The 18,284-nt window shown below is 44.9% G+C and overlaps 1 protein-coding gene across 2 annotated transcripts in view; it reads right to left on the reverse strand.

Moving 5' to 3' along the window:
• Window positions 1-18,284, reverse strand: part of DYRK1A (dual specificity tyrosine phosphorylation regulated kinase 1A) — a 95,328-nt gene that overhangs the window by 49,423 nt on the left and 27,621 nt on the right. For both annotated transcript variants that reach the window (XM_058045795.1, XM_058045794.1), the window contains exon 2: window positions 15,284-15,361. In XM_058045795.1, the coding sequence (XP_057901778.1) occupies window positions 15,284-15,293 (10 nt within the window). In that variant the 5' untranslated portion in view covers window positions 15,294-15,361. The remainder of the gene's footprint in view (window positions 1-15,283; window positions 15,362-18,284) is intronic.

Genomic DNA, 18,284 nt, shown 5'->3' on the forward strand with positions numbered 1-18,284 from the left:
GCAAGGGAAAGCTGAGCGGATAATTTGCCATGGTTTGGTGTTGGGTTGGTTTCCTCACCTCCACAGAGGTGCAGAGGAACCGTTCCACCTGAGGAAAGGGACTTGGATGTTCCCAAGGAAAGGTGATGATGGAAAATTATTTACAGGATCTAAAGAGAATCTTCAAGGTTCAGCCAACAATTGTTCTGGGAAAAGATCACCCCAAGTTCTGTTCACAGCAGAAATGTTCATGGAGTTCACCCCTATGTTCACCCCTAAAGGCTTTTAATCCAAACAAAATGTGCCCTGGTGTGGCCAGGGAATGTTCCCAGCTCCTGAGGACACTGAAATCCACATTTACGGGCACCAGACACGAGTGTCCTGCAATGCAAGGGAACCACGGCCTCCTACAAGGCCATGTCACCAAGGGTGAGGTCACTGCAAGTCAAGACAAGTGAAACAATAACACACAAACTCTTTATTTGAAAGCTGAGGTATCAATGAGCTTCAAAGCCTCAGCACTGAGGTTTTGGAAGTGTTCTCAGGGAACAGAACACAGCTCCACGCAGGAGGAGAGTGGAGTGTGGAACAGCCTCACTCCTCCTGGGCAGAACGGGGAAAGAAGAGGGAAAGAAGAGGGAAGTGCCCTCCTGCCATGAGGGAAAACTCATTGGAGTGAGGGCTGTGCCAGGCTGAGATGATTGAGAAAGGATGCAAAGAAGTCTCCCCAAAGAAACGTCACCCCCAAGAAATGCCACCCCAAAGAAATGTTACCCCAAAGAAATGCCACCCCAAAGAAATGTTACCCCAAAGAAATGCCACCCCAAGAAATGTTACCCCAAAGAAGTATAACCCTAAAGAAATGCCACCCCAAAGAAATGTTGCCCTAAAGAAAAGTCACCTCAAAGAAATGTTACCCCAAAGAAATGCCACCCCAAAGAAATGTTACCCCAAAGAAGTATAACCCCAAAGAAATGCCACCCCGAAGAAATGCCACCCCAAGAAATGCCACCCCAAAGCAATGTCCCTGTCCCAGCAGGACATCACTGAGGGCAGTTATCAAACAGTCCCCAAGGTAATGGGATTGAGGGTGCCCAGAGCAGCTGTGGCTGCCCCTGCACCCCTGGCAGTGCCCCTGCATCCCTGGCACAGTGGGAGGTGTCCCTGCCATGGCAGGGGTGGCACTGGGTGGGCTCTGAGGTCCCTCCCAACCCAAACCATTCTGTGGTTCCATGGATTTGGAGGAGAAAGCTCAAAAGAAGCCCAGGATGTGCCAGCTCTAAGATGTCTGTACAAAACAGGAGCCACGGAACTCTTTATTCTCATCACTGCCACGGAGCCCAGCTTTCCACCAAGGCCATGCAGAGCCCAAATCCTTACCAGGAGCAAAGACCAACATCATTTCTGAGCCCCAAAGGCAGTGCAGAAAGCAGGTCCTGGTGCAGGAGGGGCAGCAGGAGCCCCGAGCAGCTGCTCCTGCCCTGCCCAGCAGTGCTGACACTCGGGGCTGGGCTCTGCCAAAGCACCACGGGGCTTTCTCTGGCCCTGCTGGCCAAGAGAGCACAGAACTGCTCCCAAATGTCCCCCCAGCTCCCACAGCTGCTCAGGACCTCTTTGGGAATGTGGGGGATTGCTGGGATTTCTCTGCAGCTCCAGAGAGCCCAACCAAGTCCGAGCAGAGAGGATTTCCCTTCCTTTTCTGCCCCACAAAGGGGAAACTTCCCAATTTCTCAGCTAACAGAGGGGAGTGGACAGAGGTGGAAAATTGTCCTCGCCACCATCTGTGAGAGGAAAGCACGGCAGTCCCTTCAGAGGGCAGGGCACTGAGCGCCCTCAGCCAACACTGCAATGTTTCAGGACATCACCAAGGATGAAATGATGCTGCCAGGGGAGGCTCTGATTGCCACCAGGAGAAACTTTCCGTGCAGGAATGGTCAGGCCTTGGGATGAGTGCTCAGGGAGGTCTGGAGTCACTGGGAGTGCTCAGGAGAGTCTGGATGTGGCCCCTGGGGACAGGGCTTGGGGTGATAATCCTGATAATCCTGAACACCAATATTTAACCCTCCCAGTGAAGAAATTCCTCCTGGTGTCCAACCCAAGCCCCCCCTGCACAGCCTGAGCCTTTTCCTCCTGTCCTGTCCTGTTCCCTGTGAGCAGAGCTCCTGTGCCCTGGGGAGCTCACACACCAGGCCTCTCTGAAATCCTGGATTTCACTGCTGAGGGCCAGAAGCACATCAGGCACAGAGTCACAGCTGGAACGTCCTGGCCTTGTCCCTTCCCTGGGAGCTGTGCTGAGCACCCCAGAAAGGGCTGCAGGAAAGTCCCCCTGGCTCTCCAAAGCTGAGCACAGCAATGCTTATCATGGAGCACCTTGTCCAGAGGCTTCCAAAAACATCCTGAGGTGTTTGGTGTTCTCCAGAGCTGCTCAGTTCCTGTCTGTGAACGAGGAAAGCCAGGCCTCAGGCAGAGGGGCCATCCATCCATGAATGAAATCCCCACCATTCATCAGCAGCTGGTGCTGAAAGGAGCCCCAATCCCTTTGTTTAAGGAGCTGCTACCCAGCCTTGCTCAGAAGACACCAATTCCCTTTTCTCCCAGTTGATCAAAAGGCTCACCCAGGAGGGAACTGCCCATCTTCCTCATGAGGCAGGGCAGCTTCTTGGGCAGACAGAGCTCATCTGTTATCGAGGATAATGTGGATTTTTATGGCAAAAAACACTGCTAATACACTGGGATCCATGGGACAAAGGGTGACACAAAGTCAAACACCAAAATGCTGTGACCAACCTGTAAATGCCAAGGGTATTTTATTTATTTGTAGGGAAGGAGCTGCTCCCTGTGAGGGTGCCCAGAGAAGTTCTGCTATCCCATCCCTGGCAGTGTCCCAGGCCAAGCTGCACAGGGCTTGGAGCAAGCTGGGATCATGGAAGGTGTCCCTGCCATGGCAGGGGGTGGGGATGGGATGAGTTTTAAAATCCCTTCCAACCCAAACCATTCCAGGATTCTATGAAAGCAAAAATTCCCTTCTCCTCCATCAACTCCTTCCCAGAAAAAAAAGTGAAGCAGATTTTTCATTCATGGTGTGCAGTTCATGGAATTGCAGGACACAAATGATTCCTCAGGTGTCTGAACATGCACTGAGTGTTTACCCAAACACCTGGAGCCAGAGGGAAAGACTCTGAAAAAGTGCAAAGACGTCACCACGGCTCTGGGAGTGTTTTGAACCCAAATCCCTGCTCCAGACAAAGTTAGCTCCCAAATTCTATTTCAGGAAAGAGCCTTCTATTGAAGAAGTGGAGTATTCAGCTGGCTCCCTTTTGGTGGCACTTTTTTCTGAGCACAGAAGTGTCAGAATTTTTGCATTTGGATGGCAGCCTATAGAGCCTGGATTTCTCCCAAGAAAAAACCAAGTTGTGCTTCTTGCCTTCCCCTGGAGCTCCACATGCCTCCAGACATAAAAGAAAACACCAAACAAAGAAAAAACACAACAACTCCTTTTGCCTTTCTCAGGATCCAAACAGTCGCTGCCTGGGGCCTTTTGCTACCAGAATCTTTGTTGGAAAACAAAGCTGAACACAGAATTTAAGCTGAAGGTGCACAATCCTAACTTGAAAACTGACCCATTGATTTGGGTGTGAAACAGCCTCTTTTTTTTCTGAGGAAAATCTCTTTTCTTCACAAAAGAAATCATGAAGACTCCTGAAGTCCATGAAGTCAGCCCAAGCCAGAGGACAAGAACAACTTTACAGATAAAATTTCTCTGAAGATGGAAGAAAAGCTGAACTTTCCAAGGAAAGCAACACAAAATTCTCCCAGGCTTTGTAAGGGAGAAAGAAGCAAAGGAATATTCCTGCAGCTGCAGGTCAGGAAAAAAGAAGTTATATTTCTATATATATATTTATATATTATGTATATATAACAAAAGCTAGAACAACCCTGGGGTTTTTTGCTTTGACAAGAGGGGGAAAAAAGCAATTTTCTCCTGAGACATCCTAAGTCCAAAGAGAAAGGGAAAAGGATTGAAGGACAACAGTGGAATCAAGAGCTGAGGAAGGATGGAAGCAGCAGCTGGGTACCCCTGGATCCAGCACTGTAAGATCTCAGCACCTCAAGATGGAGGTGCAGAGTGGCCGAGACCACCCTTAAAGAGCTCAAGAGTCCTAAAACGTTGCCAAAAGTGTCTAGTAGCTAAACTTTGATCCTACACAAAAGACAACACCTGTATGAAGACTGAGAAGATTTCACTAAGTAAATAGTGAAAGAATAAGTTAATTAAAGTATAAAACACAGAGTTTAATATTTCTGTATAAAGAAGTCTAAAGAAGTAAGATAGAAGAATTGAAGCGTGTCCTGTTCTTCTTCTTCTTCTTAGCCTCCATCTTCTGTAGTGATAGTAGCACTTTAAGATTAGTTATTACTAAAAGTACACCAATTAATAAGAGTAAAAAGTATTAGAGAAAAATGATAAATATTGTACACGTAACTTCAAATATAAAAATAAGTGACCACCCCAGAAGCTTACAGTATGCTCATAACTAGCTTACTGTACAAACCTCTGTTAAGCTAAAAGAAAATCTTTTAGATAAACAATTAATAAACACCGAAACCAAAAAAAGATCTAAAATCTCTCCTCATCCTTTAAAGCGCCAAACTATCCAAAGCCACCCTAAACCTTTCCAAACCACCTAAACAGCCAAAACACCGACACAGCACATGCCAGGAACCCTTCCCAGCAGGGCAGGGAAGCAGCAGAGATGGGAATTCTCCAGACACCAACAGGGAAACAGCTCCTGGGTCTGGGAGCTGGTGCTCAGAAACCTGCAGTGACCAATCTGCAAAGGGCAGAGCAGGAGAGGCTCAGCTGGGCACGGAATCTGTGAAATCCTGGGGGGTGGAGAAAGGAAAACAGCCCAACAGCACTGGCTGGGATATTGCACCCCAACTGCAATATCAGATGTTGGCCAACAACTGCTCTGCTCACCTCCAGATTCTGGGCTGTGAAAAGAATTCCTTCTTTTTATTTGCAGGATTTAAAGGAGTCTCGTGCTCTTATCAAACACCTGCCCAGGGGCAGTAAAGGTGAGGAATAATTCTGAGGCTCACAAGTGACAAACCACAACATCATCACAAACTGGTCTCAATTCAAGCCCCCAAGACTAACTTGTATTTTTTCCCCCAGCTATTTATTTGTTGTAATTACCTTAATGCTGGGATTAAAGTTTCCCTCCAACATCCCAGGGTGCCCAGAGCAGCTGTGGGTGCCCCTGGATCCCTGGCAGTGCCAAGGCCAGGCTGGACACTGGGAGATGTCCCTGCACTGGGATTCCATGACCTCAACAAGGCAATTTTGAAAAATGGAATTTTGGAGAAAACTCCAGAGATGTGAACATTTAGGCCTAGAAACAAACACTGCCTTTTTTACATCCAGCACCAGAAATACCCTAAAACTCCACACCTGGATCCACCACGGCACTCAGGGAAGTCTCCAGGAATTGCTCAGCATTGTGAAATGATTACTGTAAAATTATTTTACAAAGGTTTAGAAACAAGAATAAATCAATTACCAGACTGCTGCTTTTTTACACAGTCCTTAACTCAGAGCCTCCCAAGCACATCTGGAACTCACCTAAAGTGAAGCTGGAAATGGAATTCTGGTGGACATCTGCAGCCTCTCAGATCTTCTGCTAAACTTCACTAAGTGAAATATTTCAAAGGGCTTAATTCCCACTTTTATTCCAAACTAGCACAAAGCCTCTGCATTACTGGAAGGTACAATACCTGGTAAATAGATTTGGTGGGGTGTTGTAATTTATTTTATATTTTATAAGCTAATATAATCTATGTAAGCCATTATTCCATATCTACATGAAGATAAAATCAGTTTTATATTCAGCTTAAATTGTGGATCTACTGAGAGCATTAACAGCAAGCCAGAGCTCACACTGATAGGTGAGTTCCAGTATGTGGAAATCCACATTAATGGATTTACCAATATGTGAAATCCTGGAGAAGCAGTTCATTCCTGTTAGGCACCTTCAGGACCTTGGAGGAGCATGAAGATGTCAGCCCTGGCACAGCCAAGCTAAAACAAACATGTTTGGATCTCCATGTGTTGCCAGAAAGAGTTTCTTGTCCTGGAGTGGCAAGGCACTCCTGAGGAACTGTGGACTTTAATAACAATATTCAATATTTCTCTATTTAAAGGCCTCACTGCCTACAAAACCAGGTAGAAATGAAACAACTTCATCCACCTTTACAGAGATCATCCCTCTGTTTATTTCCTGGCCCAGCACATCTGCTGATCCGTGTCCTCCACATCTGAGGCAGCACAAACAAGTGGCAGGGTCACCCCAAAATACTGAGCTCAAATATTAAAATTTTCACTGATTTTAGTAAAGAACAGCTAAGTGTTGGATGGCTTAGCAGGCTTGAAGTTGGATTCCCTGTTCACAAAGTGGATTCAATGAGGTGAAGGAGAAAATACTGAGCTCCAGCAGGCAAGATGCTCAAATATTAAAATTTTCACTGATTTTAGCAAAGAAAAAGCAAAGTGTTGGATGGTTTAGCAAACCTGATATTGGATTCTCTGTTCACAAAGTGGACTCAATGAAGTGAAGGAGAAAATACTGAGCTCCAGCAGGCAAGATGCTCAAATATTAAAATTTTCACTGATTTTAGCAAAGAAAAAGCAAAGTGTTGGATGGCTTAGCAAACCTGATATTGGATTCTCTGTTCACAAAGTGGATTCAATGAGGTGAAGGAGAAGGTAAGAGTATGCACCAAAATAAACCAGTTAGGAGACCCAGAGTTAACCAGTAAAGCAGAACTTCATACTCTGCTCTCTGCTGGGATCCCCAGATTTTTAAGGCATTTTCAATAACCAATTCCTTAGGAAAATGTCAGCACCAACAGGAACGAGAAATCCAGAACAAATCTCTCTTCTCAGCCTGGAACCAAACTGCTGCCCCTGTTCCAGCAGCTGCCTCTATGTGCCATGAACCCAAAGCAAGGTCCCCAAAGGAATTTTGGGATAATTTAACTCAGCCAGAAGGCACCAGGGGCCGGGTGTGAGTGTCAGGGAGTGCTGAGCCCAGAACCAGGCTGTCCCTTGGGCTGGGCATTCCCTGCTCCTCCCAGGACGAGTGCAAGGTCAGAGCCTCCAATCTGATGTGTCACTGCTGGAAACAAACTCTGCTTCTTGCTCTCCAATCTCATCTCTGTCCTTAACAGCTTATCAACAAACGTGGTTTGAGACTGTGGCGTCACAGCAGAAATCTGAGAGTCAAACTTTGCCACTTTTCCATTTTCCAAGCTTAACTGTGTTCCTAAATCCAGCAGGGTCTGAGCAGCCCTGCTCAGATATGTCTGAGCTGCACCCAGGGGCAGTTTGGATATCCCTGGAAATACCCAAGGTGTGCATGGAGAGCTGATCACACTGGGACATGGAAACTCTGAAACCTGGGCAGAGCAACTTCCACCCTGTGTGTAACCCTGTCAGCGAGCTGAGCACAGCCTGGGCTGCTCTGGGAAACTGGGAACCCACCAGGATCAGCCTGATCCCAGTCAGGAATCACACACAAACACATCTGGAACCCACCAGGATCAGCCTGATCCCAGTCAGGAACAAAGCAAACACATCTGGGAACCCACCAGGATCAGCCTGATCCCAGTCAGGAATGAAGCAAACACATCTGGAACCCACCAGGATCAGCCTGATCCCAGCCAGGGATCACACACACATCTGGAACCCACCAGGATCAGCCTGACCCCAGTCAGACATCAAACACACATCTGGGAACACACCAGGATCATCCTGACCCCAGTCAGGAATCACACACATCTGGAACCCACCAGGATCAGCCTGATCCCAGTCAGGAATCACACACATCTGGGCACCCACCAGGATCAGCCTGATCCCAGTCAGATATCAAACACACATCTGGAACCCACCAGGATCAGCCTGATCCCAGACAGGGATCACACACATCTGGAACCCACTAGGATCAGCCTGATCCCAGTCAGATATCAAACACACACACCTGGGCACCCCTGCCTGCCAGAGGTTTGATGAAAATCCAAACCCCCAGGGCACAAACTGAACTGAACAGAACAGGGAGCACCAGCCTGAGCAGGGAAAGAGAAACACAAACCTTCCAAGGGACAATGTCCAATTTCAGCAGCATTTAGGAGCAACATTTGCCCAGTTCTTGCCTCCACCTGCCTGATGAAGGATTACACATGGAATCCTTACCAAGAACTGCCAAGAACTGCCAAGAACTTACCAAGAATTTACCAATCCTTACCAAGAACTTACCAAGAACTGCCAAGAACTTGCCAAGAACTCGCCAATCCTTACCAAGAACTTGCTAAGAACTTACCAAGAATTTACCAACCCTTACCAAGAATTTACCAATCCTTACCAAGAACTGCCAAGAACTTGCCAAGAACTCACCAATCCTTACCAAGAACTTGCTAAGAACTTACCAAGAATTTACCAATCCTTACCAAGAACTTACCAATCCTTGCCAAGAACTTGCCAAGAACTTACCAAGAACTTACCAACCCTTACCAAGAACTTACCAATCCTTACCAAGAACTTACCAATCCTTACCAAGAACTTGCTAAGAACTTACCAAGAACTTGCTAAGAACTTACCAAGAACTCACCAATCCTTACCAAGAACTTGCTAAGAACTTACCAACCCTTACCAATCCTTACCAAGAACTGTCAAGAACTTACCAAGAACTTACCAATCCTTACCAAGAACTCACCAATCCTTACCAAGAACTTGCCAAGAACTTGCCAAGAACTCACCAATTCTTACCAAGAACTTGCTAAGAACTTACCAAGAACTTACCAAGAATTTACCAATCCTTGCCAAGAACTCACCAATCCTTACCAAGAACTTGCCAAGAACTTACCAAGAACTCACCAATCCTTACCAAGAACTCACCAATCCTTACCAAGAACCGCCAAGAACTCACCATCCTTACCAATCCTTACCAACCCTTGCCAATCCTTACCAAGAACTTGCTAAGAACTTACCAAGAATTTACCAATCCTTACCAATCCTTACCATCCTTACCAATCCTTACCAACCCTCTCTTACCTGGCCTTTAAGAGAGCCATCCTAAGGTGTCTGTCTGTGTTTTAGAACCTGACCCCAAAGGAACAGAACTTTGGGATGGAGGGAGAGGTTTCCACCTGGCTCCATGATTTATCAAGGACGCCTCCTGCAAAAGCTGCTGTCCTGGATTTAGCACAGCAAATGCTCAGGAGCTCAAGTCAATTTAAAGTTCCATTGAAAGTCCAGCCTTGCCCAGGAGAACCTTTCCTTTTGTTCCCACCCTGAACACTGACTTTAAAGGCTGCAGGAAAACCTCTGGATTTCCAGCATTCTGTTCATTCCAGAGCTCAGGCATTCTCAGTGTACTGACCAATCATTCGGGAAATGGGAAATAATTGTTAATAGTTCTTATTGCCATTTTTGAGCTGAATTTTCATTTGGTTTTGTTCAAAATAAGTTTTTTGTCTTTGCTCTTAGAAATCAGCAACAGAAATAAATTTCAATAAAGAAATCTCCTCACAATTTATAACTTCATTGGAAGTTTTCTCAACAGGTTTTAGACAGAGGGTCACATGTATTGGGAGGCAAAGTTAATAGAAATGACTTTTCCAGAATATTGGAACTGTACACAAGAACAGCAGCACCCAAAGATTCTCTGGTTTACATGCTCTGCTCTGTTCCTGAATAAGGAAAGCAGCATCCCCCACCAGGCTGCAATCCCACACCAAAATCCTGGAGTTTTGTTTCCTCTTAGATGGGGGCTGAGGCTGAAAAGTTCAATTTTCAATATCACAGGTACTGAGCCCTTCTGGAGGAGGGGGAAAAAAACCTTTTCTTTTAAATAGGCAACTTCTTAAATATGGATGCAGGAGTCTAACTTTAGCTGTCCAGGTTTCCACACTGCTGCTCTCAAATGCAGAAAGTGGAGCACTAATTTAGTCTGTTGACTTCAAGGTTATCATTCATTGAGGTCAATGACTCCATCTCTGAGAAGCAGAACTTCCATTGCAGCCTGAGCAGCACAAAAACTCCAAAAGCAGCAGCAAACCCTGCTGCAAAGGGATTGATTTAGCCGTGGGAAAGCAGGGGTTAATGCCAGGAACAGCCAAGGAAACATTAAAGTAAAAAGAAAAACTAAAACTAAAAATATTAATATGTCCCAGGAATATCCAAGGGAAAATAAAAATAAAAAAATAAAAACATTTCCCAGGAATATCCAAGAGAAAATAAAAATAAAAAATAAAAATATTTCCCAGGAATATCCAAGGGCAAATAAAAATAAAAAATTATAATAATAAAAATAATAGAAACATTTACTAAAATACTAAAATAACAATACTAAAATAATATTGATATTGATATTATTATCACTATTATTAATAATATTAATATTAATACTAATATGTTGTTGTTGTTGTCGTCGTCATCATCCCAGGAATATCCAAGCCCTCATTATTGATATTGATATTGATATAATAGGAATAATAACAGTAATAATAGTAACAATAGTAATAGTAACAATAGTAATAATAGTAATAGTAATAATAATAGTAATAATAATAGTAATAATAATAGTAATAATAATAGTAATAATAATAATAATAATAATAATAATAATAATAATAATAATAATAATAATAATAATAATAATAATAATAATAATAATAATAATATAATGTCATCATCATCATCCCAGGAATATCCAAGCCCTCATTATTGATATTGATATTGATATAATAGGAATAATAATAGGAATAATAGGAATAATAGGAATAATAGGAATAATAGGAATAATAGGAATAATAATAATAATAATAATAATAATAATAATAATAATAATAATAATAATAATAATAATAATAATAATGTCATCATCATCCCAGGAATATCCAAGCCCTTGTATTCCAAGCTCCCCTCCTCAGGAGCAGCTCTGTCTCAGATATTATTTCTATTTATTTGGGTGGGATTTCTGCCCAGCCAGGAGCTGAACCTCCCCCACAAACCCCCTGGGAGGACCCAGCCAGGCAGAATCCAACTGGAACCAGTAACAAACCAGTCTGTGCCAGCAGGGAATCAGCACCTGGGCCTGTTCTGCTCTTTCCAAACCTGATTTTCTGCCACCCGCTGGTGTTGGTCCCCTCAGGGGTCACCTGGCCACCCCAGGAACAGCCAGGGCAGGGATAAGTTGGTGCTGGCCCCGGAATTTTGGATTTTCCTGGTAAAACTTCCAGTTCAGGTAACACAGGTGAGCTCCACACACTTTGTTCTGAGTGCACAACAACAGAGGGGTTTTCTGCTTTGGTCTGTGGGATGTTCTCACTACTGACATATAAAAACATCCTTTAAAACAGCTACAGGCTCAATGAAATCAGCAACTGAAATGTGAAATAGGAGGTGTGAGAGCCATGGCCCAGTTCTCCACTTCCATCAAACAAACACCTGGACACTTTCAGGCCCCAAACTCAGCCCAGGAATTCCCAGAAATCCTCCTCTGGATTTGTTTTATGTTAATAAGGAATTCAGCTGGGGCAGGACAGGGACCTGGGTGAGAACTGATTAACTGCCCTTGCAGTGTCCTTATTGAAAAGTATTGAATTGGCTTTTTCTCTTCTCCAAAAACGATCATTTTTAATAAAATTAAGAGCAATATGAACACCTCAAAATTGACACCACCATTATCACATTTCCTTGGTTCTCAACATCTCTGGTGCATCCAAGATAATTCCACGTTGATGAGAATAATTTGCTGTAACCATGATGTTACTCTGTTTTCTTACAAAGGTTACAAAAAGAAGCTTTGAGCTCTTCAAAAGCCTAAAAATCAGACAAGTCAGTGTTTTTAGATCCATATTCCTCAGGCTCCAGTATAACTACAAAAGTCAAAACCAGAAAGCTGTCATAAAACTAAATTATTTTTATAAGAAATCTCCATAAAAAAGAGGAAAATAAAAAGAACAACCAACCACTGAGTTACACAGGAGCAGGACAAGGGGGAGCAGAACTCTGGACACACCAACTTTAACCAAGATGAATCCCTGCCTGTAGGGACTCAGTAAAATCCCAAATTTGATGCCAGCACAGCATGAAAAGTGGAAAAGTGGATATGGGCAGGATGATCCATCACCAGCCTCACCACACCCAGCAGAGTTTGGTTCCTTGCCTTCCCCAAAGTTCCTGGAGGGACTTGCAAAGGACAAAGGAGTGAAAAAATCCCATTCTGAGAACAAGGTGTCACCTGTGTCACCACAACCTGACTGAAATACAAACTTGGCTTTGCCTGCAAAGAGCTGAACCCCAGCTTTGCTTATGGCCCTGCTTCAGGGGAAAGCAGAACAGAGCCTAAAAACCCACAAGTAAACAGGAATCAGAGAATCATTAGGGCTGGAAAACACCTCTGAGACCCTCAAAGTCCAACCTTTACCCAGCTCTGCCTGGTCCTTCTCTAGGCCATGAGCTCAGGTGCCACAGCCACAGATTTCTGAGCATTTCCCAGGCCTGAGCTCCCTTTCCATGGGCAAATTGCTGCTGCTGTCCCAGCTGAGCCTGCCCTGGCCCAGCCTGAGGCCGCTCCCTCTTCTCCTGTCCCTGTTCCCTGGCAGCAGAGCCCGACCCCCCCGGCTGTGCCCTCCTGGCAGGGACTTGTGCAGAGCCACGAGGGCCCCTGAGCCTCCTTTGCTCCAGCCCCAGCCCCTTCCAGCTCCTCAGGGATTCTGCAGCCCCTTCCAGCCCCTCAGGGATTCTGCAGCCCCTTCCAGCTCCCTCAGGGATTCTGCAGCCCCTGCCCAGCTCCTCAGGGATTCTCCAGCCCCTTCCCAGCTCCGTTCCCTGCCCTGGACACGCTCCAGCCCCTCCAGGGCTCTCCTGCAGGAGCAGAACTGGGCCCAGCCCTGGAGGGGCCTCTCAGAGCCAGCACAGAGGGACAATCCCTGCCCTGCTCCTGCTGCACACACAATTCCCCATCCAGCCCAGCTGCCAGGGGCCTCCTGCCCCCCTGGGCACCCCTGGGCTCGTGTCCAGCCCTGTCACAGCACCCCCAGGGCCTTCCCAGCCCCTCTGCCCAGCCTGGAGCTCCCTGGGGCTGTTCTGACCCAGGGCAGGACTGACCCTCACTCTGCTGCCTCATCCCTGGATCCTGTCCTGACCCTGCCACCCTCCAGGTCCTCACTCACTCCTGCCCAAACTGGGGCTGCCCACAAACTGAGGGTGCTCTCAATCCCCTGCTCTGGATCATGAATAAAATTACTGAAAATTTTTCACTTCTCCAAACAGCACCTTAAAAGTGCCCTTTTGCTGGGTGTCCCACATATTATCCAGGGCAAAAAGACAAGTCCAATGTGCTGCAAGTTTGTTTTCCTGGTGATTCAAACTGGAAAACAGCATTTAATATCCTCATTTCTTCAAATTTTCACTTTCTTTTTTTTTTAAGAAAGGAGAGGACCTTAAAACATTTCTGTGTTTTCAGCCTAGGTGGTGATCTAAAATTAAAGTGTTCCATGGCAGAAGTGAAACAATCTTCTTCTTTAGGGGATTGCTTCCCCAGTTCTGCTGTGGTTAACTGTTGGGCTTTGGAGCAGCTTCCAGGACAATGAAGTGAAGCTCATTAAAACACAGAATTTACTGACCCTGGAGAAGCTTCCCCCTTTAACCAAAGGCAGTTTAGACATTACCAGGCACCTCTGATCCATCACCCTCGAGAAACCTTTAAAAACACAAGAGAGCCATCCCCAAGAACCACAAGAACTTTCAATTTCAGGCCTGAGCTCTCCCCAGGCACTCTGAACTTGAGACCAAGATCAGCAGTCACCAAATGACTCCTGTCCCAGAATTATCTCAGGGGGGCAAGGTCTCATTTGAAGGTCTGCAATTCTTGTTCATTCTCAGAACCTCAGCACACCAAGCCTGGCTCTCCTAATAAACAGAAAATGCAAATAAATCTGAATTCTTTAACTTTCAACACATCACAGGCATAAATGTCTTTATCCTGGTTTTTCATCTGTATTTATCAAGGGACTTGTAAATCAAGAATTTGGGCTGCAGGAGACAGAATTACCACTTAAATTTCAAAATCTTGTATCCATTTCAATTCCACAAGCTCACAATTCTAAGAAGCTCAACACCATCAGAAATTCTGACCAAAACTGAAAGTGCTTAAGTTGGGAGTTTTAAATCAGAATAAAGCATTGCAATGTGAAACTGAATTCTCTCAAACACTGTCATGCATAAGGTACAATTTCATAACATTATCTCTCCTTTCACTTGTGGGATGAATATTTTTAAAGCTTTCAAAACATTTTCTCAATATTTAGGTTCTATTTTAATCTGTCACTGCCTACTACACAGAGCTCCCCAAATCTGATGGGACATCAATTTTCTACACTTTTAATGCTGCTCCTTTAGATTAAGATATTGAAAATGAAACATAAAAACGAAATATCCCTTTGGAGAAGTTTTCCCTTCTCCTCTCCTTCACCCAACCTAATTTTAGAATTCTTTAGACCTGCTTTGACTTGAGCTTTCAGCACACAACTCACAACCACGGGAGTGGAATGAGAGATGTTTGGTTTTCAGGGAATGAAATCTCCACTTCCAGCATCTTGGTCCAGATCCAAAGGCTCCATGTAAACAGAGCCTCCAAAGCTGTTTATGCAGCAACAGCTGATGCAACTGAAAACTGTCAATCAGGAGATGAGCTCCATGCTCACAGAAATCTGCTGGATTTGTTATTTCCCCAGCCCTAAGGATTCCTGGGGTTTAAACTGAACAAGAAAACAAAGATCTGGTTGAAATTGGGGTATTTGGGTATAAGAAATTGGAGCAACCCTCTTGGACAAATTTAATTTTATTCTATTTCCACAGCTTGTGATTTTCCCTGACCGTATTTCCAGCAAAAGTAAAAATCAGCCATTGAAGCTGCAAATACACCTGGCACTTCCAGGATTTCTGATTAGCCAAAAAAAGGGAGAATTCCCTAAAAATATCAATCAGCACCTTCACAAACATTCCCAGAAAAACTTTGAAAACAATATTTCCATTCAGGAAAACCCTTTTCCTCCTGGGAGAAGAAGAGTTTTCCAAGCTGCAGAAGAGTTTTGAAAGGCAAAGAAAGATTCCAAAATTCTTCAATATTTTGCTAAGTTGGAACAACATCATTTGGGGGGACAGAGAATGGAAGAGCAACAAGAAGCACATCAAGAAGATCCAACATTTGTCATTGTAAAAATCCTGAACATCAATCACCTGTATGCATCGTCTTCTTTCAAGTCTCATATCATCCTGCGGGGTTGTGGGGACAGGGGAGTCCAGCAGCAAACAACACTGAAAAAGGGAGAAAAAACAAAAATTAACTTCTGAAACTGCAGCCACAGCTGCTCAACCCCCAGCTAAACCAAGGAATCCAAACAAAAATGAAGTTTTCCAACAGAAAAAGCAAAGACAGGCATGACAAAGATTTGTTTTCTACTCATATCTGGTTCTAGAAAAACTTTCAAAGTGTCAAAATGGCAACTATTAACTTAAATTTCAACTGGCCATTAAATATATCTCAAAATTATCATCATCCCAAAAACTGTCAGTCACCCATCCTTGCCAAGCCCTTAAATATTTGAATTTTCACAGAAATTCAGTACAAAATTTCTAAAACACAACTCAACTTGTGGGATTGTCCCAAATCTACAAGATACAGAACTATAAATGCATATCAATCCCTAAATGTTAACATTCACTCTCCTCGTGGTCTGATGAAATTAAATTAGGTTCAGCTAGCTGCAAGTAATTAAAATCTGCTCAGAAAAATAAAATTGTATTTTCCATAGACAGAGAGATATAGACAGGAGTTTCTGTCTAGATATTATATATTACATATTATATATGTTATATATTATATATTATATATTATATATTATATATTATATATTATATATTATATATTATATATTATATATTATATATTATATATTATATATTACATATTACATATTACATATTATATATTATATATGTCTCGTATATTATATCTGGTATATTATGTATGGTATATTATACATTATATATTGTATGTGAAATGTTCTATATTATATACAATATATAATATAGTATATTATAATATATTATATATTTTATATATTATGTGCTACATATTATATATTACATATTGTATATTATATATAACATATTCTATGTTATGTAATGTTATTTATTATATATCATGTATTATATATCATATATTACATTATATGATATATATTATATATTATAATAAATATTATATATTTCTGTCTTTTTTTAAGACAACCCCAACAGAAATTAGGCAGAACAGTAGGATTATAACAAAAAAAATTAAATTAAACCCTCAAACACAACACCCACCAACTAAGCCTGGGTAAAGTATTTCCCAAGCATTTCTTTTTCCCTTGTTCTCCAGCAATCATTGGTGCTGTACAACCTATGGGAACACCAAACCCACTGAGAATTCCTGAGACTTTCAGAGAACTCTGCAAACGAGTGACCAGCTGCAACTGGAGTTGTTATTATTGAAACAGCTCCTGAAACACGGAACTGCAGGGAGAGTGAGAGCCTGGAACGCTCTGAGCCCCAGCGCCGTGTGCGGCATGGCCCGAGGGTGAGAGCCACCCGGGGCTGCTGGCCTGTGCCACATGCTGGCCTGTCCCTGTGCCACTGCAGCCTGTCCCTCCTGTCCCTGTGCCACTCCAGCCTGTCCCTGTGCCACTCCAGCCTGTCCCTCCTGTCCCTGTGCCACTCCAGCCTGTCCTGTGCCACTCCAGCCTGTCCCTGTGCCACTCCAGCCTGTCCCTCCTGTCCCTGTGCCACTCCAGCCTGTCCCTGTGCCACTCCAGCCTGTCCCTCCTGTCCCTGTGCCACTCCAGCCCGTCCCTGTGCAGCTCCAGTGTCACCCCCAGCACAGGGAAGGGCAGCAGGACAAGGAGCTGCTTGTTGGGGCTGTGGAGGGGCAGCCAGTGCAGTGCTGAGTTGGTGTTTTAGCAGTGGGTGAATTTTTGCTGCTGTGCCCCCCCAAAAAGGGGAACCCTAAAAGTGTCCATGCCACATCCTGAACCCATGGCCTTTTTATGGCTGCAGTGCCCTGGGATGGCACTGCCACATCCACAGCTGCCAGGGGCACTGCTGAGGCCACAGCAGCTTCTACACACCGGGCACTCTGGTGCCTGAATCACTGTGGTGTGAGGGAAAGGGGCTGAGCCAGCCCAGAGCCCCGGGACTCAGCAGCAACAAGAAGGAAGAGCAAACTCTTCTTTAAACGAACCAACAGTGGAATCCCAGAGAGGTTTGGGTGGGATGGGACCTTCAAGATCACCCAGTGCCACCCCTGCCACAGCACCTGGGACACCTCCCACTGTCCCAGGCTGCTCCAGCCCCAGTGTCCAACCTGGCCTTGGGCACTGCCAGGGATCCAGGGGCAGCCACAGCTGCTCTGGGAATTCTATTCCAGCCCTGCCCACCCTGCCAGGGAGAAGATTGTTCCTAATATCTGATCTAAACCTGTAAATTTTTCAGTGTGGAGCCATTCCCTGTGTGCTGTCCCTGCATCCCCTGGCAATTGTCTCTCTCCAGCTTTCCTGGGGCTCCTCCAGGCCCTGCAAGGCCACCCTGAGCTCAGCCCAAAGCTTCTCCTGTGCAGGTGAACAATGCCAGCTGTGCCAGCCTTTCCTGCCAGCAGAGCTGCTCCATCCCTCTGCCCATCCTGGAGCCTCCTCTGGGCTCTCTGCATCACCAGGTCTGTCCACCCCACACAGGTGCCCAGAGGCTGCAGAGCCTCAGTCCCAGCTCTGCAATCTCTCCCTGGCCAAAATCCTTTTTTCCCTTTACCTGCAGCATCGCTGGCTTTACAGCAGGATTACAGGAAGCCTTTGCCAGCAGCAGCAGCAGCTCAAGGACTGGAGGATTCTCTTGTCTTTACCCTCCTTCAGCTCCAGCACTGCCTGACCCCTCCCAGTGCCACCAGTGCCAGACCAGTTTCCATGCTGACCCAGTTTAGCCCAAACCATCACCAGAGTTTGAGGAATTTTCAGCCAAAACACCCTGGAATATTCAAGCTCTGCTTCCTGCCCGTCCCAGAGTGGGAACGCTGGGCTCCCACAGCAGCAGCAGGGGAAGCACCGAGCCCCGAGTTATTTCAGAGTTTAGAAGACACTTTAAGAGGTACCAGCACTGAGGAAGAGCCGCTGATGTGAGAAAGTCATTAACAGGCAATTAACAGGAATCA

This window comes from Melospiza georgiana, chromosome 2 (assembly GCF_028018845.1).
Source record: "Melospiza georgiana isolate bMelGeo1 chromosome 2, bMelGeo1.pri, whole genome shotgun sequence".
Taxonomy (NCBI): Eukaryota; Metazoa; Chordata; class Aves; order Passeriformes; family Passerellidae; genus Melospiza; species Melospiza georgiana.